Source organism: Genypterus blacodes, unplaced genomic scaffold (assembly GCF_046128005.1).
Source record: "Genypterus blacodes isolate CSIRO-AG114 ecotype Tasmania unplaced genomic scaffold, CSIRO-AGI_Gbla_v1 ptg000021l_1, whole genome shotgun sequence".
NCBI classification, from domain to species: Eukaryota; Metazoa; Chordata; class Actinopteri; order Ophidiiformes; family Ophidiidae; genus Genypterus; species Genypterus blacodes.
Window position 1 is genome coordinate 9363892 of NW_027466834.1, and position 26831 is coordinate 9390722.

Consider the following 26831-nt stretch of genomic DNA (forward strand, 5'->3'; position numbering starts at 1 on the left):
TGCCGGGATGAAGGGGAGGGGGAGCGATTTGGTTGTCAGGTTCAGTTTACATTTAGGTCTGACAGGGAAACAGAGAAATAGCTCACAATAACCCGTTGCTTGCTTTTCTGCCACAGTTGAGTCAAACTCCTTAGATTTCTGCTGGAATTCAATTTATTCACTGCTATGCTAAATCTATGACAAATAGGCAATTGGTTATTCATAAAACAACCAACCAATTTACCAGAAGTTAATCAAAAATGCAATGAAATTTGAGTTTTGTTTGTTAGCAGGATAACTCAATTAGTTATCGACAAATTTCATGGAATTTGGTAGAAAGGCGACCCAATTTTGATTACATTTTGAAGCAGAACCAAATAGTTAAATTTCCTTAAAAATGTGCTTGTAGTGAGGGCCAACATCCAGAAGTGCCCTGCTACCACTATTTATCACTGGGTGGTAGCATAGCCTTCAAACATCGTCCAACTTCTACATACTCTCAGGTACAACCATTGATTGTGATATGCCGTCACGGTGGCCGAGAGGTTAAGGCGTTGGACTCGAAATCCAATGGGGTTTCCCCGCACAGGTTCAAATCCTGTTCGTGACGAAATTTATGGATTTAGGACGAAATTTAGGGACATAGGTATTCAGCTTGGGAACCGGAGGGTCAAGAAAGCTGGAGAGTTGCCAGTTTCCCTCCAGGGCACTGCCGAGGTGCCCTTGACCAAGGGACCCCCAAAACTGCTCGCCGATCATGGCTGACACGCACACAAACTGGTGGCATGCTATCTGCAGCTTTAAAACTAATCCAATTATTTGTTTTAATTTTGATGATTATGGCTTACAGCTCATGAAAACCCCAAATTCAGTATCTCAGAAAATTTGAATGTTGTGTAAAAGTTCAATATTGTAGCCTCACGGTGTCACACTCTAATCAGCTCATTAACTCAAATCACCTGTGAAGGTTTCCTGAGCCTTTATATTGTCTCTCAGTGTGGTTCAGTAGGCGACACAACATGGGGAAGATACCAGATTCCAATTTATTGGGATGCACCTGAATGTTTTGTGTTTCCTTGCAGAGAGGGCTAACGGTTGACTCGGCTACTTGTTCATGCTCGCTTTTAGCAGTGGTTGTTTTCCCTAAAATCACACCACACCACACACCACAAATGCTTCAATGAGATTTTCATGTTTGAGTGGCTGGAACCTTGTGAAAGGAATCCGTGAGTGTGTTTAACATGCATATCTCCACTGATAAGAGGACCAAAAACTGAAATTGATTGTCTCTCTCTAACAAATTGTTTGAACAAGGCATTAAGAGTCTATGTATATATACCCTTTCCATTGCTCGCTTGGGAACTTTAGGTGTTCAAGAAAAGACTTTGTTTTAGCTCAAACTTATCAGAAAGCTGAGGGAAGTGTCCTATATAAAGAAGGGCTGATGGGTTGAGCGTGAGGTTGAGGGTTAAAGCAGAGATCTAAGTGAGGCAAACACACCAAGGCCAGTGCTGGGCCTGGAACTGAATACCACCAGGCTGAATACAGTGCAGGGCTGCATGGCTAGCAGCTATTGAGGCGGGCCACGCCACATAATTGGATTTAGCGCTGGCCACGGTATTTATGTCACTTCTCGTCTTGTCAATCCCATAACAGGCATGGCAATGGCGTGGGGATCTCCCATGGTGACGGGGCTTTGCCTGATTCAGATAGAATAGAGAGAAAAGAGCCAAGCCTCATTTAATTCACATTTAATTCTCACTCAAACCATTTTAAGGCCCAATGCTATTTGCATAACAGGGAGAGGGGATTCAGCCTGAGACAGAGAGGGAGAGAACAGCAACAGTGTTGTAATTGAAAGTGTATAGTAAGTTTATATATGCATATGCTGAGGGACAAGCATTCTCACACAGATCAACAGAGAGATGCCTTTGTGGTGCACTGAAGCGTACTATATCTACATATTCAAAATGTTTCTGCGATGGCATGTCCATTTGTTGTGACACATTTATCTCCTGCTCATGCAATTTCTTTTAAACTAGTTAGACATCCAGTGCAAACGCTACAAACACAATGAATGCTTTACAAATACAATATTGAGCTTAATAAAAAGTGATTTTCAGCAGAAATCTCCTTTGCATTCTCTGATTTAGCAATAACTGCAAGTGCAAGTTATGTGCTCTGTTGTCACAAAGTTTATCATCTGTAGGACAAACAGAGGACCTTCTTTGAACGTGATCACAGTTACTTAGCCACATTCTGTGACCCTAATGCTCAGTGGCCTAAACCCATTTGTTAAATCAATCATTCTTTTGGAAAAACATGAAAAAAGTTCAGGTAGTTTGCAAAATTAATCCGAGCAACAGTGATAGACCATGTTCTTGTTCATGCAATGACAATGAAAGAAGCAGAACAGGGAAGAGTATGATTCTCTGTGGTCATCGGTTCTTTTTAGTTACTTTGGGAATTGAAAAAATTTACTGTATATGTTTGATTCAATACACCACTTTGTCAATAGAAAGGGGGCTGGTGAAAAAAGAAACTCTTTCTTAGCACACACCATTTTACCTACAGAATTAGTATCCATCATTATTTTACTGTATGTATATGTTTGTAAGTGCATTCTACCTTTTGTACAGTTGCAAGACCACATGAGGGTGGAAGGACTGCTTTGTTCTCCCAACACCAAAGACTCTCGTGGTTGACACGGTCCTTTCAGCTCTGATGCTTACAGTAGAATTCCATGCTACACGCCTACTATTACTGTAAAATGCGCTATATTGTATTGTTTATTGTTTTTGTTCTGCCAGAATTGAGGTTAAATGGATTCTGGAGCCCAAACGGTGCAATGTGCAAACGTGAAATTTGGAGACAGGGTGATGGAGCACAAGAGCTATCTATGTGAGAAAATTCACACTTGACAACCATGTAGACAACAGGTGATCGGAACACGTAACGATTATTATCTGAATAAACTATATCAACAAGTTCGACCCATACATACAATACCCTTTTTTAATGTAATACTTTAATAATCTACCAATTACTTTTTACACAAAATTGCAAAAACAGGGGAAGTCCTTTTTCGAACTCGTCCTTAGTTTTTTTGACTTACAGACGTAATTGGCATCAACTGTCCTGTTCAAAAAGAATCCAAAAAATGTATTGAATTATGAAGTTATATGCCAGCTATGCTTATCCATATATATGTATATGGATAACATTTGTCGTGAAATATGCTTTTTTGAATGTTTTTTTCCAAATCATTCTTCAAATTATTCTTTAAAGCATTAGGATTTGTTTGATATATGATTTGTCCATATTAATATTCACGTTTCTTTTATAGGAATATTTAAACTTACACTCATTTTGAATAAGTGTGTTTCATTTTTATGATCTAATTTGTGTTTTTGAAGTTGAAGTATGTATGAACTGTAATTCACAACCTGTGAGTGGGTTTGAAAGCCATTTTTTCTTTAACAAATCGCAAAAATTACACTTTCTTATCAAAATCACACAGTCAGGTATCGTATGTCCTCCAGTCTAACCCACTCCCTCTCGCCCACTCGCCTTATTTACATGATAAAGGCTGGAGTCAGAGAGAGCCACAGGCCCCGAGCTGTGCTGTGCTGTGCTGTGCTGTGTTGTGTGTGTGTGTGTGTGTGTGTGTGTGTGTGTGTGTGTGTGTGTGTGTGTGTGTGTGTGTGTGTGTGTGTGTGTGTGTGTGTGTGATGAGGCCAGTTTTGTGTATATCTTTCTAATTTCAGAAATGCATTTTAGGAAGGCTTCCCCTCTAGCTACGGTTTTGTGAATCACATTTTATATTTGCAAAACTTGTGATTGTTTGTGAGTAAACGGGACAAAAAACTGGGCAACATGCAGACATATCCTTTATTAAGATGGGGAAGTGACTTTGTTTCAACATTTATCAGGCAACTCACCTTCTTCAGGCTGACACTTTCTGCTCATTCATGGCAAGCAGACAATCCAATCTGGTCACCCCCAACTGCACACCATGTCCCACCCACCATACAAACACACACACCCAACCACACCCCCCCCCACACACACACACACACACACACACACACTAATCTTTGCTTCAAACTACGAGTTCAACTTCAAATTGTACCCTTCATCCTGCTGTCTACCCAAACACCCAAGGAGTGAGAGCGAGCAGGAATAAAGTGACTAGTCAGCTTCCTGCTGGTGCTCTCTTCTTGTTCTTTGTTGGCTTTCGGCCCCTTAGCCTAGGTCTTTGCTCCCTGAATGCACTCACACACACACCAGCACATGTGCACACACATAAGCACACCTACACTCCACACATGTGCGTGTATGGATGCGTGTGGTTTGATCTGGTTCCCTGGTGGACTGTATTGTGTCAAGGCAGGAAATGGCTAATCCACTAAAATCCAACTCAGACAGGCATCTGCTGCTAATATCATTTTATTGGCAGCAGCACTGCTTTGAGAGACTGAAATATAGAAAATAGAATACAATAGGTTTGGTTTCTGTTGATGATACGATAGATATACTGTTGTTTTTATAGGTAGTACAAGTATTATTAGAATTTTTGATATGAACAATGAATATGCAGAATTATGACCAAAGTGAAAGTTTTGTTCACACTGCTGAACTCATAAATCCACTGAAGATGATGGTGTGTACATATTCTTGCCTATATCTCCCAGTAACTTAATTCTGGACAGGCAACAACAGGGTTTGCTACACATCGTTACAACTTGCAACTTTAATTTGCAAAACAATCATGACATTTTAGTTGAACTGGAGAGAGAGAATGCCTAAAGGGGACTAGCCCTATTTGGAACAAAAGATGGTGTTACCCTGGTCATATTGCGTTAAAGGAGAAGATCTGTTGCCAGGACATTGAAGTCCTAGATGTCTCCTAATGAAACAGCCTGCTATCACCCGTAAATTCAAGAAGTGGTCCTCAGAGGTCAGCAGGTCTCTCCAAGACTGCTTTGAGTGTACAGATTGACCTTACTGCTGGTGATTATGACAGAAACATGGCTACACAGGTAGAAAATAATATGTACTGTAGGCAATGTCTAAGAACATATAGGGCAAGTGGTGAGGAGGAGAGAGGTCTCACACATTTTGTTTACGCAAAAGCCTGCATGTGATCACTCAGGCTCACCTGTATCAACTTCATATACACCACACACCACAGTATATGTGGGAGCCTGATGGCATACGACTTACTTACAACAGCTACAGTCTGGAGTGGACCACTGGTGGACCACCATAATGTGCATGTCCATCACAGCAGAAGAGCAGAGAGAAATGGCTCAATTAACACTCTTAAAACTTCATATAACTAATACATATGGTGGAAAATCAACTCATCAAAATGTGTATTGATGCCACAACCACAGCATTGTGTCGGTTAAAATTCCAAAGGCTCAATGATTAATTCAGGACTCTCATAAAGAAAAAGATAAATTAATTTCCTGTAGACAGACACACACACACACACACACACACACACACACACACACACACACACACACACACCAGCAGCAGTTTATGGTCATGCACCCAGCATGAGTGCTATTCATTCCACTTCCTAAGTCAAGCTTTGTTTGATTTCACATCAGCTAAAGTCACCAGCCAAAGAAAAACACTACATACACCGACACAGACACAGAGAGAGAGTGAGAGAGATAAAGAGAGAGAGATAGAGAGAGGGAATAAAGAAACAGCTAGGAGGATATCCCAATTTCTTCCATATCAGAGCTCCTTTGAAAGCTTTGACTCTGTGCTGAATGAGAGGTTTCAGTGAAGCCATTCACCTCAATGTTCTGCTCTGATCTGCTCACAATCAAGCATATCTGTCATACATGACTAGGCCTGAGACCCCAAAAGGAGCGGGGGCCAAAGAGGAAAGAAAAAGAAGTCTACTCGTGCAAATCGATGTGGTGTCCACACATGTGTGTGTGCATAAACACACAGCTGTTAGTAAGTCACAAGCGTTGTCACACAGGAACGATCTTTAGTTCTGCCTTTTTCACAACCAGACAGTAATGGTATCAATTTACCATGGACATTACCTCGATGAACACACACATTCAGCTGCATGATTGCACACACGCTCACACACACAGTGAATGATCCCTGACTAAAACCTGATTTCATGGAGGACTCCCTGCCTGCACTTACAGGTGGTTCTATTCCTTATGCTATTCTACACGTGTACTGACTAGGGAAAGAGATCATATTACTCCCATTTTAATCCAGAACAGAATTTAAAATCCTTCTCCTCACTTTCAAAGCTCTTAATGATCAGGCTGATCCTGAGTTTAGTTATTTCCTGTTTTATTTTGGTTTATTTTGTTCTAGTCTCCTTTCAGGTCCCTTTACTTACTTCCTGTCCTGGCTTGTTTGATTACCTGCTCCAGCCCTAATAGGTTTCACCTGTGTCCCATTTTTGCCCCTCCCCCAGAGTATATAGTCTCTGTCATTTGCCTTCATCTTTGCTAGTTTGTCTCGTTAGTTTGCTGTGAACCTCCCTGCTCTTTCGTTGGGTTTGATCTGTGGTGGCTATCTGTAAGGAATGACTTGGGAAAAGCACAAACGTGTCATTTGGTAAGATATAATTCACACATTCGCAAAAGCAGGCCAGGTCACATCTTGTCTAAGACCGGTAGACAAATCAAATAATGCTTGGACTAAATTAAAATCCCATTGGTGGGATACAATGAATATCCAGACAGGTAACCCATACCCAGAGATCGTATTCGAATCTTGTGAGTTGTCATTTACCGAATGAAGACCATGAATACCTCTCTAGCCTCAACACTCCTCTCCTCTCCACTTCACCATATGTCCACTTCTTTGGCAATTCTATCCAAATTATAAACCCCCATCCCTCCCTTCTTTTCCCTACTTATCCATCCATCTGTCCTCCATCCACATCTTTTTGTTGTCACTTTTTGAATCAAAAGGGGGAAGAAATTAAATCACCCATGTAGGTTGAGAGAATTTCATCAGTCTGTAAACTTAGGAGTGAAATGCATTACGTTATTTCTCAAAGACCCAGCTAAGCCAAATCGAGCTCTGTACATACAATCTGATTATTATGTTCCAATGTTGCAGCTAAAGCACTTTGAAGTCTAACATTTCGTCATTTCTGTCTCTTTGCTCCCTTTTGTTTGCTTCCCACCCTTCTCAATCAGTGTTCATCACGCTTAATACCATAATGATGTAAAGAGGCAGAGGGGGAGGGAATTTGAAGTGAAGTTCAAACTAAACTCTCCATAAGGTCCCAGTGAAGGAGCGATAGGGTCCTTCCTTCTGCCACCCTGAAGAAAGGATGAAGAAAGAAGTGGATCAGAAGGAGAACAGACAGTGAAAAGAGGGATAAGATGTGAGAGGCTGAAAGAGGGTGCCGGCAACTTCGGAATTTGAATTAAGACCTGCTTAGGAATTCTAAACCAGCCTTTATCCTCTCTAAGTTCAGACCTTAAAGTGAAAAACTCATCATGGTTATAATGGGAGATGGATGAGAGAGGGGATGATGAAGAGGAAGTTGAGAGGATGTTGGCAGATAAAGCTATTAGCATTCCTCATTAATCAATTAACTCTTTCATGGATAATGTATAGACTAATTAACTCCTTGTTAAAAGGCCATAGGAGGGTTGAAAGGGACAGATGCCCTGCAGTACTGGAAACATGTTAAGAGGGTCTCTGGAATGAAACTAAACACAACATAAAGAATGAGTCCAATAATGTTTATGAAGAAGTTGAGTTCATTCTGATAAAAAGGAGATTTATGAATTACTTTCACATACGATACTATGGAGCTTGGCAGTTTCATTTGTTTGTTTGTTTGTTTGTTTGTTTGTGTAACCATAAACACAAAGCGGTCCAGAACCTTGGGATCAGCCAATTATAAATCGCTTCTTCAATACAGAGTCCGTTCAACCTCAGAATCCTTTTCAAAATGCTCTTTACTAATAATGCTGCCTAGTAACGCCAGGGTAGCTGAAAGGCCCTCATAACTCATACCAGAACAAAAACTAATCACTTAATCTTCTCTACAATCTAGGTAGAAGTGTAGATGGTAGAAGTGTCAAAATGTCTACCCAGCTGACATTGGATAGGTTTTATTCCTTTTGTTCAAATGTGACACGACATATGGGACCACAGGCGTATAAAGCCAGGCTTAACACAGCCTCCTCATTTGCCAACCAGCTTGTTTGCTTTTCAGATTTATCCACCGTGTCTATTGAATTGTACAACTTAGTTAGTTTGTTAGTCAGTGACTTAGTCAGTTTTACTGCAGTTTACTTTAATTCTTGTATTCTCGTATATGCACTGTAAATTAGAGATGCTTTTAGTGTGGACTACTTTTGATCAAACATGGTTTTGGTCTTTGTTATGCAGAATGTTGAGAGGAATCCACATAATAATATTCATTTATACACTTACACTAGAAAGGTATAGTTTCCTATCCATAATGTCAACTGACCTGGTCTCCATTTTGTGCCAAGGTATTTTTAGAGGCTCCGTAATCCTCTTTACTGGATCAACAGAGGAAACAAAACCTGTCACACTATGTAATTGATCTCTGTACAGTCACTTTTTAGCACTGTTCATAGACTCTGTAATATAATTCATTGCTATTCAGCTTGTGGTTTTCTCACTTTGAAGTGTTGTTGAAATCACTGTCACATCACAGTGAGCTGTGTTGTCAGTGTAACAGATTTATCCAGTGACAGTCTGTATGCGTCAAGATCTTAAGGAAGTTGAGAAATAGAATTGAAGATGTGAGCAGCCGTGAAATGACAAAAAAAAGAATCTATTTTAAAATGATTTAATTGTAATGTATTTCCAATTGTTATTATACATACAGACATAAAGACCCCTTGTTTTACATTTAACTTTTAAAACAGAGAACATAGAAAAATCCTCAAGAACTGTAGGGTTTGAATATTTTCTCTCTTAATTTAATTCACCATATTTACTGTATCCTCCTGCACAATCTGTGTGGTCCTCACTGGAATCACCTTTTACTATATTTTCCTTTCTTTTCTGTTCTTTTATTGTCTGTCTTTTTTTTTACCTTTTTCAAATGTCTGTCTCTCATATGTCTACTTCTCTCTGTGCTGATCACTTCCTTGGAAAATGTGGTGTGAAGGAAAGTTTGTGTGTGAGTGAGCAGGAGTTGGATTTAAGTATCCAGGAGCCTTTGAGTTCGAGAGAGACTCTATAATAGAGGCAGTGAGGCATGCTGGTGGGCAGGGAGTGATCTACCAGCTTCTTCTACCTGTGAGACACACACACACACACACACACACACACACACACACACACACACACACACACACACACACACACACACACACACACACACACACACACACACTCTACACAAAGGGCTGTCAAGTGCAGCTGAGAGAGGCTATGAATGGGGACACAACAAAAGGACCCTAGAGGAACAGTGTGACCCCTTGGAGTCTATAATTCAACGTGGTTACTCTATCATTCACACACACACCCACACACACACTCTGAAGAGATGCACAAGGCAGGATGGGCAGCTCATTACCACTGAGTAGAGGCAGAGAGAGGACGAAGGAAAGATGAAGGAAGTGCTGTGCGAAAAGAGTGAGGAAGATTGAGGGACATTTAAAAGGACAATATTACTGACTTCACTACAGATGTGTTATTTGATATTCATAACATAACTTTACTTGCACAACAACACACCAACTTCATGAGTTCGTAGAGGAACTGTATTTCTTGCTAAGTTCAGCAACATTGCCCCTCTTGAAGCTGTATTTCAGAAACATAGTCTGACAACTGATAAGTCTGTCATACTAGAAGTAGCCACTGCTCTCTGCACATCTAACCCATTGCTCAAAGCCATAGGAAAGGGTGGACCCTTGGGAAAAAAGGTTTCAGTATGTGCCAGTACTGAAGTCTTTGCAGCAGCTCTTTATATCATTTTATAACACTTTATATCAAATAAATCTTGCAGATAAAATAGCATTGTTTTTGGCCTTTTGAGGGTGTTTTGAATTTTTACAGTTTCTACACGAAGAATTTCCGTCAGTCTTGTCCTCTGCCTAGAACTCTATTTCTGCCTCTTTTTGCTCCATTTCCAAGCACTTGCATTAATCTTTTGAGATAACACTTCAGCACTATTGCTCGTCTGTGAATGCTGGGATTGTGTTTGTCTTTTCAAACGCTCAGAGAAGTCATTCACTGATAATTATTCACTCAAACAGCCCAGACATAATGCAGCGCCACTACAAATCAAAGGCACTTCAACATGGCATTCATTTAACACTGAATTTCAACTATTCACATTGCTGCTGGAAGCTTTCGGAACATGTGATTAGGAGATTAGAGGAAATGAAAATTGGCATAAAGGATAAAGGAAAGAAAAGGGATTTGACAGGGTGTTTCAGTTGTATCCACTGATGCACAAGGTGTGTGGTCCTGACTTCAAGTGCTACTTCAGCATCACACACAAACTTTTTCGCTTGATTGTGTCTCTGAAAAAGTTTTTTCAAGGAACAAATTTAAAGTCTGAGCTCATTCGTCAGATTTTTGTCCACTCGTCGGGTGATGGTAGTGAATTATAGTTCAATACTGTATTGACAAAATGTATTAATAGAATCAAGTATAAAAGTGAGAATGAAACACAACAACGAAATCATACATATAGTTAAGTATGAATAAAATTATGGACTAAGAACAATAAAAGACAGCCTCACATAAAAGAAAGTCTACAAAGGTGTGCGTTGTATAAGCTCTCTCTCTCTCTCTCTCTCTCTCTCTCTCTCTCTCTCTCTCTCTCTCTCTCTCTCTCTCTCTCTCTCTCTCTCTCTCTCTCTCTCTCTCTGCAGCTATTTGGTTTGAAATTCTTCCATTTATTTATAATATTAAATGTATTATTTCACAAATAGGTTACCTGACATGCAAAACTGGAAAATTACTACTCCACTGCTACTCTACTCTTCTTTTAATTTAGTTTCCAGCAGGAAACTCATGGCCTTAAAGGAGAATGAACAAGCTATTGGTGTTTTATTATATATGTTAACCATAGACTAAAGGCATTGGAAAAATTGTGAATTTGTTGTTTTAATCTGATAATTTATAAATGACATTCATTTTAGATGAGAGAGGTTCATTTTAGATTTAAGATAAAAATCTTCTACCATCTAGTGGCCAAAAATGTCTTGTTCTGTCACTTCTGTCACTTTCTTGAGTGGTAAGTTTGATGTTAAGCATGATGAGCTTAGAGGACGGAAACATTTAACTTTTGAAATAAATAGCTTTTCAAAATATATGCATTTAAACATGATGTAGTTTGTGTTATTGATTTTGAGTCTGTTTTGGCCCACAAATAGGTTGATACATGTCCATGAAAATAATTTGTTGAATTGTACACACAAAGGGTCTGGTCAATTGTTTAAAATCCCACTCCCAACCACATACCACTTCTAATAATAGTAAGAATAATAACAGCTTTATACAGAAATATTTCTCAGTTCTGTCATACAACTGTTTCCTGCATGTCCTACTAACAATAATAGGAAATCTTGGGGAACTGACAACATGGGTGTTAAATTGAAATAAACAATATATACAGGAAAGAAAACTCCTGAACTAAAAATCATAATCCAGACATTCCACGGGGTGGTGCTGTCAAACTGGTGTTAGTTTGTCTTCCTCTCTAGTGTTTTCTCCCTTTCTTTATTTGTCTGCTTCTGTATGTTGTCTGTCTTCGTCTAGCTAGGCGTAGCAAACTCGTTCCTGTTTTCCGGCCATGCCTGTGAGTCATCAGCTGCGCCAGTATTTAAACTCTTCGCCAGATTGTTCTGTCTGCTTGACTGTTTTCCACTGCTCCGTTTCCTCCACAACTCCCGGCCTTGACTTGCCTGCACTTCTGCAGTCAGACCTCCTGTTTGTTGTGCTCCTGTCTGCCTAGACCCACTGCTGCCACCATGCTTACTCTCTCCACATCTGATCATAGACACGGATTGGCGCCTAGCTATTTATTCTTCCTCTATTGCCGAGTGACATAAATAAACGCTGTCTTTTTTTGAGGGGGCCGTCCAGGAAAGCCCTAACAGAACAATCTGGCCAAACATGGACCCAGCTCAGATTTGAGAGGAGACAGGATGCTGAGCTTCTGCAGTCCAATTTAGCCATTCAAGCCAGCATGCTACCTTGTTACCACTGAAGACTCCCTGAACTCTAATTGCCCAGGTTACCGCCCCCAAACTGTTCCCTTTATTCCTCCTTTTACATCATCCCCGCTCCTAACACACCTTTTATCTTGGGACACCCCTAGCTTAAGACACAAAACACTAATATTGACTGGTCCGCTTTGTCTCTAGGAGATGGTGGCATTGTTTCATACAGCTAGGTCGGATCTCTAAGTCTTTTGTCTATCCCAGAGGAATATCATGATCTTAAACGTCCAGAGAGAGAGAGGCCTTGGAATTATATACAGGTTCATCTCACTAAATTAGAATATCAAAGTTCATTTATTTCTGTAATTCAATGCAAAAAGTGAAACTCTCATATACAGTATATATATATATATACACATTCATTACACACAAATTGAAATATTTCAAGCCTTTTTTTGTTTTCATTTTGATGATTATGGCTTACAGCTCAGGAAAACCCCAAATTCGGGATTTCAGAAAATTAGAATATTGTGGCAAAAATATTGGAGCCTCACAGTATCTCACTCTAATCAGCTCATTAACTCAAATCACCTGTAAAGGTTTCCTGAGCCTTTAAATTGTCTCTCAGTCTGGTTCAGTAGGAGACACAATTCTAATTTGATGAGATGCACCTGTATATCAAATTATTTACACTATACTTTTTCAATTGAAGCAGCATTTGTAAGAACTATAAATCATCATCAAAATAAAGGCAGTATGAAACTGAACTGAAACTTGGACCATCTCCATGTATTGAGGAGAACACACAGTGACAAATAAGGTGTAAACATGCACCTTTAATTTCCCAATCAAAGTCATAGACACATTTTTATCTGAGGACCAGAGATAAAAATATGTGCTGAGATAGAACAACAATAGTCAAGGTGGTATTTTATAGACTTGAAGTTGTAAAACATGCCTGCTGTAAAAACTGTTCTTGCTCATTTACTGGACTCTATTATGAACTCGGATATATCTGGTTTCCTCAGTACAAATAAAATTGCCTTTGAAGCATTGCACATGATAATCTGTAATAGCTTCCCCTATCACATGGGGGACTTTCAGTCAAAAATACAACTTTAATCACTGTACAAAAAAATCTTTTCGAAGTTACTGATTTAGAACCTGGTTGATTACTTCGTCGCACATGGCCTGAAAATCACACATACATACATCTCACTCAGGGCTGCAACACAATTATGATGACAATACTATTACAATTATATACAGGAGAAACATACACAAACACTGGACAGCTCATTAAACAACACTTAGAGGACCCATGTCTTAGTAAACTTGTTCATGCTTTATATTGCTAGCAGGTTAGACCATTGTTATGGTCTTTTATTAAGGTGATTTCCAAATTCTGCTGCTTGTCGATAAATCACTAAATGGCCGAGGGCCACAATACATCACAGAAATGCTTTTAAAATACAGCATGAACCCTCCAACCCTAAGGTCATCCGGGAGCGGTCTGTTAACTCTTCCTGGAGTCCAAACTAAACATGGAGAAGCAGCATTTAGCTACTATGCAACACATATCTGGAATTGACTTCCAGAAGATTTGAAACATGCTCCAACACTGACAACTTTTAAATCCAGACTGAAAACGTTTATGTTCACCAGTGTGTCCTGCTTAACTACAAACCTTGTACTTTGACTTTGATAAACTGTAATCCTTGCACATTGGTATAATTCTTCTTTATTTAATTGTCTTTTTGCTTTCTTTCATGTTTCACGTGTCCATAGTTAAGTGTGACAAAAGGACATTGAACTCCAGGTCTTTCTCCTTGTGACCAAAAGCCATATAGTTATGGAACTCTTTTAGGGGCACTATGATGTCAAGGTGAATGTAAAAAACAGTAAAACTTTCAAGCAAAGTGGGGCAATGAACAGATTATGTTACAAAACAGCAGTCAAAGGTAATGACTGCAGAAGCAATCATCACATATAATGAAACATTTTTTAAATGGTTGAGTTTGGTTTGTTAGGAAATTAAACACTAAATCATACATCAAAGTCTCATCATGTAAATACAATTACAAAATGGATATATTAGGTTAAGAGTATAATGTTCTTTGAGGTTATTAAAATAGGGGTTAACTTAGTCTTTATTTATTAATGCATTCATCAGTGTATGACCTCTAACATGCAGTGGAGCAGTTTGTAGTTGAGTATGATGCAGCTGGGATCAGGTCTGAGTCCACTCCAAGCCAAGGTGGTCTTGTGCCAGAGTTGGCTTGTGCTCAGCTTTTTGGGAATGAGTTTTCCCAACTTGTCCAGTCCCTCCCATTACAAAGAGAGCCTGTCTCCTGTATAAGCTTCCAAAAACATAGACAATATGAACATTAGATTTGATACACATTGCATTACAGTGATCACTTTAAAATATTGTGTGATAATAGAGATATACATGAGTAAATATGACTTTAATTCAATTCCATTCAATTCAATTTAAGTTTCAAGGATGGGGGAGAAAGTGACACGACAGACTCCTCTGGAGAGGTTTTCAATTTCAATCCTGTGAGACGTTCATTAGACGTGCGGGCTCTTAGGTTTCTATTTTCTTATGCTCCTTTTCAAAATAGAATGTTTAAACTCTCAGGGGGATGGGCAAGGAAAGAACTAGAACTAGCTCTTGTGAAAGTTTCTTTGCAAAAACATTATGATAGGTAAGATAAGGGTACCTTTACCACACAGTACATTATCTGACAGCAGATCACAGGAGTGCTGGGTGATAGAGGGCAGGAAAAATTGGTTTATCTGATAAGGTCGTGATGATCATCCAGCAATAAAACCTCCACCAATAATGTTGGTCATTTCTCTTTTGCCTGCGCGTCCCAAGTCGTCGTGACCATTTCTGTGAACATGAATAAGCAGGATGAAGCATTTTCATCTTTCTGAGTGAAAACCCTGCTCCGATCTTATAAACATGGACGTTGCTGTCCCGCAGTATCCACAGTAACATATCAGACAGCTGTTAAACACAACAAATATCTCAAACAAGTATGTAGCAGGATGAATCTACATGGTAAGGTTGGAGTTTGTCACTGACATTTGAAGGGGCATCTTTATTGCTAAGGTAAAAGATAGAGTAAATTCATTGTTGTATATCTGTCTTCACATAAAGACGTGTAAACCTATTCATAGTTTTTTGTGTTCACACTTTTGATATTCTTCCTGAAGACTCCCTCAATTATCTTCTTTTTTATTACTTCTTATCTCAAATGCTATTTAACTTTGAAATGTGCTCAGCTCTTATTGTTAATTGTTGAATGGTTCAACTATTGTGTGGATACTTATCAATATCATCACGTCTTATACAGCCAGTTTTGATGTTCCAGTTTATCATTTCATATTTGATGCTGTTTTATTTCATGCTTATCTCTGGTAATCTATCGTTTTTCATTTTTCTGCCTCAGCTGTACAGCACTTTGGATCAATTTGCCTTGTTTTAAATGTACTTTTGCATTTTACAATCTTACTGTTAATGTGTCACCTGGGAGCGTGAATGGGAGGGGAGCTTGGACCCATAGCTACATATAGGAGTTTACGCTGCCTCCATTCACTTGTTGTAGATTTCAAAGTCAGGCTGAGAACATGGGCAAAGGTTTCTTCATCAGTAAATCTCTTGGGGTTGTGGCTGTAATCTTGGGTGCAGGAGCAATGGCAACTATCATTGCTCTATCTGTTGTTTACTCCCAGGAAAAGGCAAAAAACTCACCAACAGATGGAGGAACAACAACCAAACCCCCAGTTACGACAACTTCAACACCAACACCATCAACGCCAGCGCCATCAAATGAACCTTGGGACAAATATCGCCTACCCAAGAGCCTGCTGCCCAAACACTACAACATCACTCTAAGGCCATGGCTGACTCCACAGCCGTTAACTGGACTCTATATATTTGAAGGTAGGCTGTGGGAAGTGGTACCCAACTTCAATCTTTTGAAGCCAGGGGACGGATGACTTTCTCTCTAATAATTTACTAAATTGTATTTATGGAATGGGGGGTGTAAATCAATTGCCAATCCTCTGATGCTAGATGAAAACCAGTAGCATGTAAGCCTCAGGCTTCATTTAGTTTACAATTTGCAAGTATGTCTGAAGTGTTGATGCTCCCAATTCAAAATATGCAAGTCATAATTCCTGAACTTAAGGCTTAAGGTTTTTTCTTTCCAGATAGACATTAGATTTTAAGGATAATACAAATCACATCACCTTGAAACTTATCATTACATTTAATATTTACAAATGCATTGGTTTCGGAGAACCTTTCTATGTGATGCGAATTCAGTGTACAAGGAATTGAATTGGTAATATTCTTCTTTAGGAGGACGGCAATAGAATGTTTATATGCAGAAAACACGGAGAGAGAAGAACAGAAACCCATCTTTCTGGAAACAGCTTGCTGCTTGCCGGCATTGTGAACCATCATGCAGCACAGTGTGACTCCGCTTTGTGCAGAATCATTGTTATAGGATGTGTTTAGAGTTTTACAGTTAACATTTTCAATCTTCTTCAATAGCTCTTCTGTGCTGCAAGGCAGATAATTGATGCGTCATTCATACAACCTTAATCTGCACTTACAAAAGCCCCTGATCGCAGGTACATCAGGGTGCACACCTGTGAGCGCATATTGGTCAACAACATGATTGATCAACTATTGGGGACTTCAAACAGGCCGTCTGAATCATGTTGTGATTTATAATGGGGAAATGAGAGCAATGAGAGCAAAGAGACTGGGATCATTTTCTCAATTCTCGAGGGATAAAGTGTTACTTTGAGAAATTACACTCGTTGGGGATTTCTCCTGAGAAAAGCTCATTGTGGGTGTCCCTGTGTCGCTGATCGGTCATGTAGAGTCCAATTTCCAAGAATGCAGGACAACACTGTCATGTGATGTGAATTGCATTGGGATCTGTCAAGTTGGAAAGTGCTGCAGTGACAAAGACGCAAAAGATGTTTACATGGATGGAATTGTCTAGATAAGCTTACTTAGCTTGTGAAAAGGTAATATACTATTGATCACATATGAAGCTTCACTTATGTTGTTTTAGGTGAGTCAATGGTGGTGTTTGAGTGCGTTGAGGAGACTGACCTGATCCTAATCCACTCCAACAAACTAAACTACACCACTCAGGAAAATGGACATTTAGTCTTATTGAACTCAATCGGTGGAGTTCAAGCCCCCTCTATCAAGATCACTTGGCCTCAACCTACAACTCAGTTTCTAGTCATACAGCTGAATGGCAAGCTGACGAAGGGCACCTCGTACCAACTCGTCACAGTATTTACTGGAGAACTGGCTGATGACCTTGGAGGTTTCTATCGGAGTGAATACATGGAGGATGGAGGGAAACGGTATGTGAATGTTGTGTCTGATAATATTCCCTGATTTTCATGACAGTCAATTGGCAGATTGGTTATAGTCCAGAAAAGAATGCATTAAATGTTTTATTAGTCAATTAGTCTCTAGAGTAATTCTGAAATTACCACTTTAACCTTTTCCTATAATGTATTAGAACTGTTGGGCCTTATTAGTATGATCATTATTGTTATTGTTTCCTTTTAGTGTTGTTGCTACTACTCAAATGCAGCCCACAGATGCCAGGAAGGCTTTCCCCTGTTTTGATGAGCCAGCTATGAAAGCCATTTTCTATATTACTCTGCTTCACCCACCTGGAACCATTGCTCTGTCCAATGGCAGGGAAATAGGTAATCGCTCTATACTAGTTTTCCCATTATCTATAGTCTAAAATGACAGTGAAATTGTCAATTGCAGGAATGGTGCTCATTGCAACTCTTCTGAGCACTTGCACACATACAAGCTTGCCAGTTGTAGTAAGATTTAATTGTAATCATTTTCATTGAAATGTAATTTCATGTTTCCTTTCTCTTTCCCAGTGAGCCAGACTCTCATCATTGACAATAAGGAAAATTTTCTGAAGACAGTTTTTGAGCCAACCGAGAAAATGTCGACCTACCTGTTGGCTTTCATTGTCAGCGACTTTGGTTTTATTGCTAACGAGGTTGAAGGAGTTATGGTAATTGTTTGTCTCTATTTCATAACACAAATGTGTACACTGACAAGAAACTAACACCCTCCCGAGCACTTACTGAGCAATTTGAGTATCTTCTGGCAGCCATGTTGTGATTGATAGCGTTGGTGAAACAGTGACATGAAACTGACACTGTTGTTTGTGAAGAGTTTCCATTTGTTGGTGATGTTCGTTAGCCACAGTGAAAAGGCATTAGGTTACTTTCAAATTGGATGGCAAATACATGAAAGGTCTTCACAGGCCCAATAATTTCGACCAGACTAGAAAAAGACTGGTGTAACACCTGGCACACAGACCTGACCTGATTGGATGAAATATACTTATGTGTTGCCAGGATTCCAATAAAGCACCAATATGGTGGTATTTAATGTCTTCCTTGTATGTGTGGTTTGGCTGTAGATCCGTATCTATGCCCGGAAGTCTGCAATTGATGCTGGACAAGGAGAATATGCGCTTAACATCACTGGGCCCATCCTCAAGTTCTTTGAGAAGTATTACAATTCCAGCTACCCTCTGCCCAAGTCTGGTACGTTCATCATTCCATCACACATCATGATTTGGGTGATTATTGGAGTGTAGCATAAAAAAGTAGAAGATTCATCTTTTATGTGGATGCTTTATGAGAAAGACCTTGGGAATCTTACCAAGCAAGAACTAAACTTGTGGAGCACATACTCCCATTTATTAAAGCCAAATGTTGGGTAGTTTAAGGGTCAAGTTTCCCAATGAGGATTAAATGGTTCAAAGTTCAAACTCATTTTTCATTTGAATTCTGATGCGTGAAAGTTCGTCCACACAATCGCACATCTACTATCACATGTAGGCAGGGTCTGATTTGGGTCACTTCACTCCATTCGAGAGAAAAAGGTGAAGCCAACTGTTTTTACGTCAGTCAGTCAACCTCAATGACTCATCTTCTCTCATATACAGATCAGATAGCTCTACCAGATTTCAATGCAGGAGCCATGGAGAACTGGGGTCTGATCACATACAGAGAGACCGCGCTGCTTTATGATAAGGAATTCTCCTCCAACTCCAACAAGCAGAGGATTGCTACCATTATCGCTCATGAACTGGCTCACATGGTTAGTTCTTTCAATATAAACAAATTTCAGAGATCATTTGAGATGAACTTGAAAACAAGCCAACTAAAAGCTTCCTATGACTTAATTATTTATTTAGATTTCTCTTGGTAAAGCATTCACTGTTGTGTACTTTCTCTTTAGTGGTTTGGTAATCTGGTGACTTTAAAGTGGTGGAATGACTTGTGGCTGAATGAAGGCTTTGCCTCCTACGTTGAATATTTGGGGGCAGACCATGCGGAACCTGACTGGAACGTGGTAAGGAGTTATTTCATACTGTATGTCACAATGCAAATGTGTTTTCCAGAGATGATAGGAAGTCTGTGACTGTGTTATCTCATTTCTCATACTAGAAAGACCTCATCGTGCTTGGTGATGTCCACAGGGTGTTTGCGGTCGATGCCCTGGCCTCTTCTCACCCCCTTTCCTCTAACGAAGACGACATTCAGAAACCTGAACAGATCAGTGAATTGTTTGATGCCATCTCGTACAGCAAGGTAACCGTGTATTGTAGATTCAGGAGTTAACAGCGGCTGAGCATTTGCAATTCTCCCATCAGATCCCGGACCTCAAGACCTTCTCATCAATATTGTACTTCATATTTCATTCGTTTGAAGGTTTAGTTTTCTATCAGTTTCTTTCACCCCTTTCTCTATAGGGAGCATCGGTTCTGAGGATGCTGTCTGACTTTCTAACTGAGGATGTCTTCTCAGTGGGACTCACGGTAAGGAAACGGTATTTAAAAGGAGGTTATGACACCAGAGTAGAAACATATCCAAGAAATAGTAGCAGTCCCTGGCATAAGAAACACAGGCAACATCAGTTTGATTGATGTTACTAGCCTAGCTTTTGCCTGCCATTTATGTGTCTACTGTAGTTGGCATCATCTCTCTGTGAGCTCTCAGACATTACATTACATTACGATCATTTGGCAGACGCTTTTATCCAAAGCGACTTACATTACCACCCTTCGCAGAGGGGGGAGCAATTGAGGGTTTCGGTGCCTTGCTCAGGGGCACCTCGTCAGGGAATCGAACCGGCAACCCTCCGGTTCCCAAGCGGAAGCTCTACCCACTGAGCTACTGCCTCCCAGACAGATGCCGTATCATGTCTCTAATCATCACCCCCACTGTTCTCCAAAGTGTTCTCAAAATAGTGTGTGCAATTGTGACATCATTCACACAAAACATGTTTTCCCTTGCCTTTCAAATAACATTTATTTACAGTTATTTTGTGGGTAGTCAAACCAGTCAGATTTAGATTGTTTTTGTCTTATATAATAGAATATTTTCTGGCAGAGAAGCACACATGGTAATCAAACAATTCAAACAAAATAAGATAAGAACCTTTAGAAAATCATGAAATGTATCTGCTTCCATCTGGCAGACCTACCTGAATGAATTCGCCTTCGGGAATACGGTCTACACAGACCTTTGGGACCATCTTCAAATGGTTTGTTTTTCTGTTTACACTTAAATTCAGCAAGGATTGTTGGTATATGTCATAGTTCATCATTACATTGTATGTTTCCTTACACAGGCTGCTGTGGCCAGTGGCACTGTTCTTCCTGCCAAGGCAAGAGTCCATGACATTATGAACACCTGGGTGCGGCAGATGGGCTTTCCTGTGGTTACCATAGACACTTCCACTGGACTTGTGTCCCAGAAACACTTTCTCCTGGACCCAGATTCCATAGTTACTGTGCCATCTGATTTCAAGTACGTAGCTTCCTTTCATCCTGTCAAGCCTTAAGTCAAGTCTAATGTTACTGTTCTGCTAACCACTACTAATGCTACTTAACCACGACTATAATAATTTCTGCTTATATAACTCTACCTACAACCATCCACTATCTATATATTCAATATTTGTCAAACAGCTATGAATGGATTGTTCCAATAAAATGGATGAAAACTGGAATTTCACAGGCACCACAATGGCTGTACAACAAATCAGGTATGTGGTGTTGTGCCCATACTCTACATGAATTAAAATTGTAATGATTAGATGGTAAAGCCATGAGATCCAAACTTGTTTAGAAGGCAAGGACCTTACCTAGACTCACAAGCATTAACAGCCTAAAGCCCTTAGAAAAGAGAAAGAAAAGACATAGGGTATTTCTGTCTAATGTGAGCAGTTAGATTTGTTTTTACAAATGATATCCCTTTGGTGACTAACATGCAAAGTCTGGTCCTCTGGTTACTGTACTGCACTTGCGTTATTTAAGGAAAAGAGGTCAGTGTCTTCTTGCTTTTAAATGAGAAAAAAATCTCCTGTCTTCTCAAATCAATCTGTAGACACAATCGATAGTATGAAGGCATCGGGAACTGACTGGGTGCTGGCCAACCTCAATGTTGTGGGTTACTACAGAGTTAATTACGACCAGGTCAACTGGGACAAACTCGTAAAAGTTCTCGATGTCAATCACTTGGTAAGAATTGATTCCTAATGCTTTTGAAAACTTTTATAATGCTTTCTTGAATGTTGCTCTTCTAATATTGCAACATCTGATCTAGAATTGCTACTGTATAGTAAAAAAAGACATTACACTTCTCTTTTTTTCAGGCTATACCAGTTATCAACAGAGCTCAGCTGATTGACGATGCCTTCAACCTTGCCAGGTAAACCCTACGAATGCTGTATGATACACTGGTGATGAGGAACATAAGTGATTATTACATTGCACAGTGTTAAACCTTGTCGCAATAGATATTTACAGTATAATAATTTAACCGGCTCTTGATTGTGATATAATTCACTTGATGGAGGTTTTGGTTAGATTTACAGTCATGACGCAGTGAACATTTCTACATTATATTCCTGATGACTTGAATAATGACAATTAGTGTTATTCTATATTCATGAGTCTAAACACAGAACCATTTTAGGAAAGAAATGGCTTTAATCTAAATTTTCCTACTTCCTTTTCTTTCTTTCATAATATAATAATAATGTCTCCTCACAGAGCAAAGATCGTCTCTACAACGATGGCCCTGACCACCACCAAGTACCTAATCAAAGAGACAGACTACATGCCCTGGGAGTCAGCCTTGGGAAACCTTGACTTTTTCTATCTTATGTTTGACCGTAGTGAAGTCTATGGTCCCATGCAGGTGTGCTTTCTTTACGCAAAACACATCATGACAAAATTAGACATTAGACATAGTCAGATTCTAATTCTCTAACTCTTCTTCAGGATTATTTGAAGAAACAGGTGACCCCCTTGTTTCACTACTACAAAGCCATGACTGGGAACTGGTCAAATGTACCTGAAGGACATCTGGACCAGTAAGTACAGGACAAAACCTGGGCTATTCCTAGGACATCTGGATATCTAAGTTTTTCTTAAGAAAGGCAATAAACAGCATATGGATTTAGACAATATTCTGTGATCAAACAGTCCAGCAATAATTTCACAACTATCAAGCTACTTGTTGTTAGTGTATTTTGGACATGCTGATTGGCCTGATCGTTTGTCTTTTCATCTCATATCTTCAAGTTCACTGGGGCCTTTAAGAACTTTTGTCTTTGCAATTTCTGACACCTCCCCCTCCCTGTAATTTGTCCAAACAGCACATGTTGTTACATCACTGTTGAGTGGTAAGGGGGCAAATCTCAACCAGCCCGGTGATGTTTGCACCAATCACAGCTAGGTAACAAAAGTTTCAAAGACAAGCATTCTTCTTGGGGGCCCTGCATTGAATGATCAGCTTCTTATGAAGTATACTATTTAATTGGCATCGATGGTAACCACAACATCTAATTTCTACTCAATCCAAATTGACATGGTACACAAATAAGAATGGAAATGTAGTTTTCCCATTCCTGTTGGGGTGGCTGAACACTCATCTTTTAATCTACATGTTCCTTTGTCTAGATATAACCAGGTGAATGCAATCAGCTTGGCTTGCAGGACAGGCCTCCAGGAATGCACAGACCTGACGAGGAACTTGTTCAATCAATGGATGGAGAACCCAAACAAGAATCCGTGAGTGAAGTCATCTGTATTTGCACCACTACTATCTATATTGTACTGAACTTATGAGATGTCATCCTCTTCCAGGATCTCACCCAATCTGCGCTCCACTGTGTACTGCAATGCCATTGCATCTGGGGGCGCTAAGGAGTGGGAATTTGCTTGGTCCCAGTTTAAGAACGCAAGCATTGCTATTGAAGCTGACAAACTGCGCTCTGCCTTGGCCTGCGCCAAACAACCCTGGCTACTCAACCGGTCTGTTTACATGCATCCTGCCATAACATTGATTTAAATGAAGAAACCAGCAGTGCCACACATAAACACACACACTCACACATGCTATTCTCAATGTTCTGCTCCCATATTTAGGTACCTGCAGTACACTCTAGATGCAGATAAGATCCGAAAGCAGGATGCCACCTCCACCATTGTTTACATTGCCAACAATGTGGTTGGTCAAGCTCTGGCTTGGGACTTTGTCAGAGCTCGATGGACGTACATCTTTACTCAGTGAGTAAAACAACCAGTGTCTGCTTTGTTTGTTCGTTCTGAGTCATTGTAGCTGCCAGTGTTTGAAAGACCAGTTACACAATTATCATGCATAACATTGCAAAGTCGTATTTGATAACAGCATCATAACCACTGCGGTGCAGTCCTCCACAGTCATTTTAGCTCCACACACTGCGACAGTGTTGATTTCAGAATCAAATTATATGATTCTTCGGAATATTTACATAAAAGGCTAAAGCAAGGCATCTCTCTCTCAGCCCGTCTGTGTGCCAGAGGTTTGAGTTAATCTCCAAAGTGTCTGCCAGGAGTGAAGCTGTATCCTTGTGCACTGGCGATCATAACTGATAACATATAAAACTTGATTGCCATGATCAAGTGAAACAGATGAAACAGATTTTACAACATTTGTACTGAAGTCCAGACCAGACAGTAAATACCAAACATGTAAGTAGGAACCGATTACCCGTGTTAAAATAAAATGACAAAAGCATCCGAGTGCACCAAAAAAGGTTTTGTGATGGCGCCACCTAGGGGTTGTGCAAGTATGACGTACATCATGATGTTTGTGTTTGTTTTCAGTGCTTCTTTACAGCTGTGTCTTTGAGCACTTTGCAGTCACGTCCACTGTTCCTTCTGAAACTGCACTTTGTAGTTAGATATTATACTGTTATAATGGTACACTCTGCAAAGCTGAAGTGAATGTTTGTGACCTGTGGTTTTTAATAGGCTTCACATATAATATCATAACAATTGAGCCACATAAGATAATAGTAGATAAGATGATTGACTGTGAGTTTTAATGGACTGAGCATTATCAGTATCATAAAAGTTCAGCCTTTGCTCCCCTGGCTCCTCATAAACCACACTGACTTCCCCTTTATTCAACCTAAACTGACAAATAGAGAGGGGTTTGACATTGACGTTGATTTTGAATCGGGGAGGTTAACATGTGGTTACCATTAAGTAAACCTCAACTTTGATATTAGTATTTATTACATTAGCTATAAAAAAAATTTGACGTATCCTGTGTCCTCTTTTGTTTTTCAGCTGTTGGCTTGATGTCAAATTCAACATTCTTCTGCTATATTTAGTCCAAATTATGATTATAACCTTGAACGAATATCCATTCATCTTTTCCTCATATTAATATATGATACTCTTGTTCCAACTGTGACATATCTGATGAATAAGCAAAGCTATTTTTTTCACTAGAATTTTGTTTGTCTCTCAATGAGGCGGCCCTAAACAACTGTTTATGTCTATGGTTCTAATCCATTGAGAGAGATAAAGAGTTTACAGATAAATTATAAAGGTTATCTGGCGTTATATGACTGAATTCAAGTAGGTAAGTCTTCTGTGTGAGTCATTGTGACTGCTAGATGAATGAATAGATTATGGACTGCACTGACATGTTAGAGCAATGTATTTCGCAGGGAATGATTTATGACTGATATTTTTGTTCACTTTCAAAGGTATGGTGGTGGATCTTTCTCCTTCTCCAACCTTGTTAACGGAGTGACCAAACGCTTTTCCACTGCATTTGAACTTCAACAGGTTTGTCAAATATTATTTCATCAATTGTTTTGGAATGGATTTAGAATGGATATTGCTCATTCCCTCCACAATACCCACAAACAAGATGGTCGGCTTACTGTACATACTGTATACATACTGTATTTCCTTTGTTGTGACAGCTGAAGCAGTTCAAAGCTGATAACGCTGAGGTGGGTTTCGGCTCTGGGACTCTGGCAGTGGAGCAGTCTATTGAGAGAACCATTGCCAACATCAAATGGATTGCTGAGAACAAGCTGAATGTTCTGAAATGGTTCATTGAGGCTAGTGCCTAAACAGGCTTTGCACGTTTTTTGTTTTTTTAAATTAACCCTTTTTTTAAATACGTGATCTCGATCATGATGATTACATGTGTGCTGTGCTGTGGATTTGATATTCTCATGATTTAAGTTGTGAAAAGTGTTTTCCTTGAAAGTAAAAGGACTATGTTTGTACAAATCGGCAAGAAACTATACAACGATAAAAAACAATACATTTTTTGTACCCCAAAAAAAAGCTGGAGAGAATTTTTGTGTTTTCAAGATCTTTGTTTTTTTCCTTTTGCACAGTCAAGAATAAACATTTCATATTGAGGAGGAAAGTGAATATGATTTTTTTGTGATTTAAGCACACCAAGCAACACAACCTCTGATCACATATTGAACTTCTGCAGCTGATCTACTAATATTGAAAGGATCGCAATACAAACACAAACTTTTCGGCAGTTTTATACTACAATGGAATACATTTACTTACATTTTATTAGTTGAACAGTAACTTTCTACTTTCTAATTATTTAAATATTACTTTAAACAAATGACATGAAGATATTGAGGAAAGTTAATTTATTTCAGTAATTCAGTTCAAAAAGTGAAACGCTCCTATATTATAGATTCATTACACACAAAGTGAAATATTTCAAGTCTTGTTTTAATTTGAATGATTATAGCTTACAGCTCATGAAAACCCCAAATTCAGTATCTCAGTAAATTAGAATATTGTGAAAAAGTTCAAAAATTGTAGCCTCACGGTGTCACTCTCTAATCAGCTCATTAACTCAAATCACCTGTGAAGGTTTCCTGAGCCTTTAAATTGTCTCTCAGTCTGGTTCAGTAGGAGACACAACATGGGGAAGAGACCAGATTCTAATTTAATGAGATACACCTGTAAGTATTGCTGCAGAGTCATACTCATGAATAGCGTTTTAATCAAATTAAATAAGTAATTAGATTCATAAGTTCCTACACATCTAATTTTCTACAGGAACACCAAATTCATATTTCAACTGGTCCCATGTCTGTGACAATAATCAGCAGGTGGTTGATTCTAAGTTTTCACTAATTCGCTTATTTAGCATCAGCCAACAATTGGAGGAAAATGTGCCCCCAAAAAGTGAAACATTGAAACACCTGGTCCTTTATCAAAAACAAATGTGTCCATGTGTGTGTGTGTTATA

At 39.3% G+C, this 26831-nt stretch overlaps 1 protein-coding gene and 1 non-coding gene across 2 annotated transcripts; both read left to right on the forward strand.

The window, feature by feature from the left end:
- Nucleotides 1-507: 507 nt before the first annotated feature.
- On the forward strand, nucleotides 508-589 carry trnas-cga (transfer RNA serine (anticodon CGA)). Its single transcript has one exon. It is a non-coding gene; the product is annotated as a tRNA-Ser (tRNA).
- Nucleotides 590-15791: 15202 nt separating this feature from the next.
- On the forward strand, nucleotides 15792-25671 carry LOC142992197 (aminopeptidase N-like). The gene is made up of 21 exons (XM_076142537.1): nucleotides 15792-16107; nucleotides 17255-17558; nucleotides 17770-17929; nucleotides 18131-18241; nucleotides 18656-18782; nucleotides 19187-19341; nucleotides 19483-19596; nucleotides 19692-19835; nucleotides 19997-20062; nucleotides 20725-20790; nucleotides 20878-21056; nucleotides 21218-21294; nucleotides 21636-21769; nucleotides 21904-21959; nucleotides 22304-22451; nucleotides 22535-22626; nucleotides 23216-23326; nucleotides 23402-23569; nucleotides 23684-23824; nucleotides 25297-25378; nucleotides 25519-25671. Exons 1-21 carry the CDS (start codon nucleotides 15792-15794, stop codon nucleotides 25669-25671), a joined length of 2904 nt encoding a protein of 967 aa, XP_075998652.1.
- Nucleotides 25672-26831: the final 1160 nt, after the last annotated feature.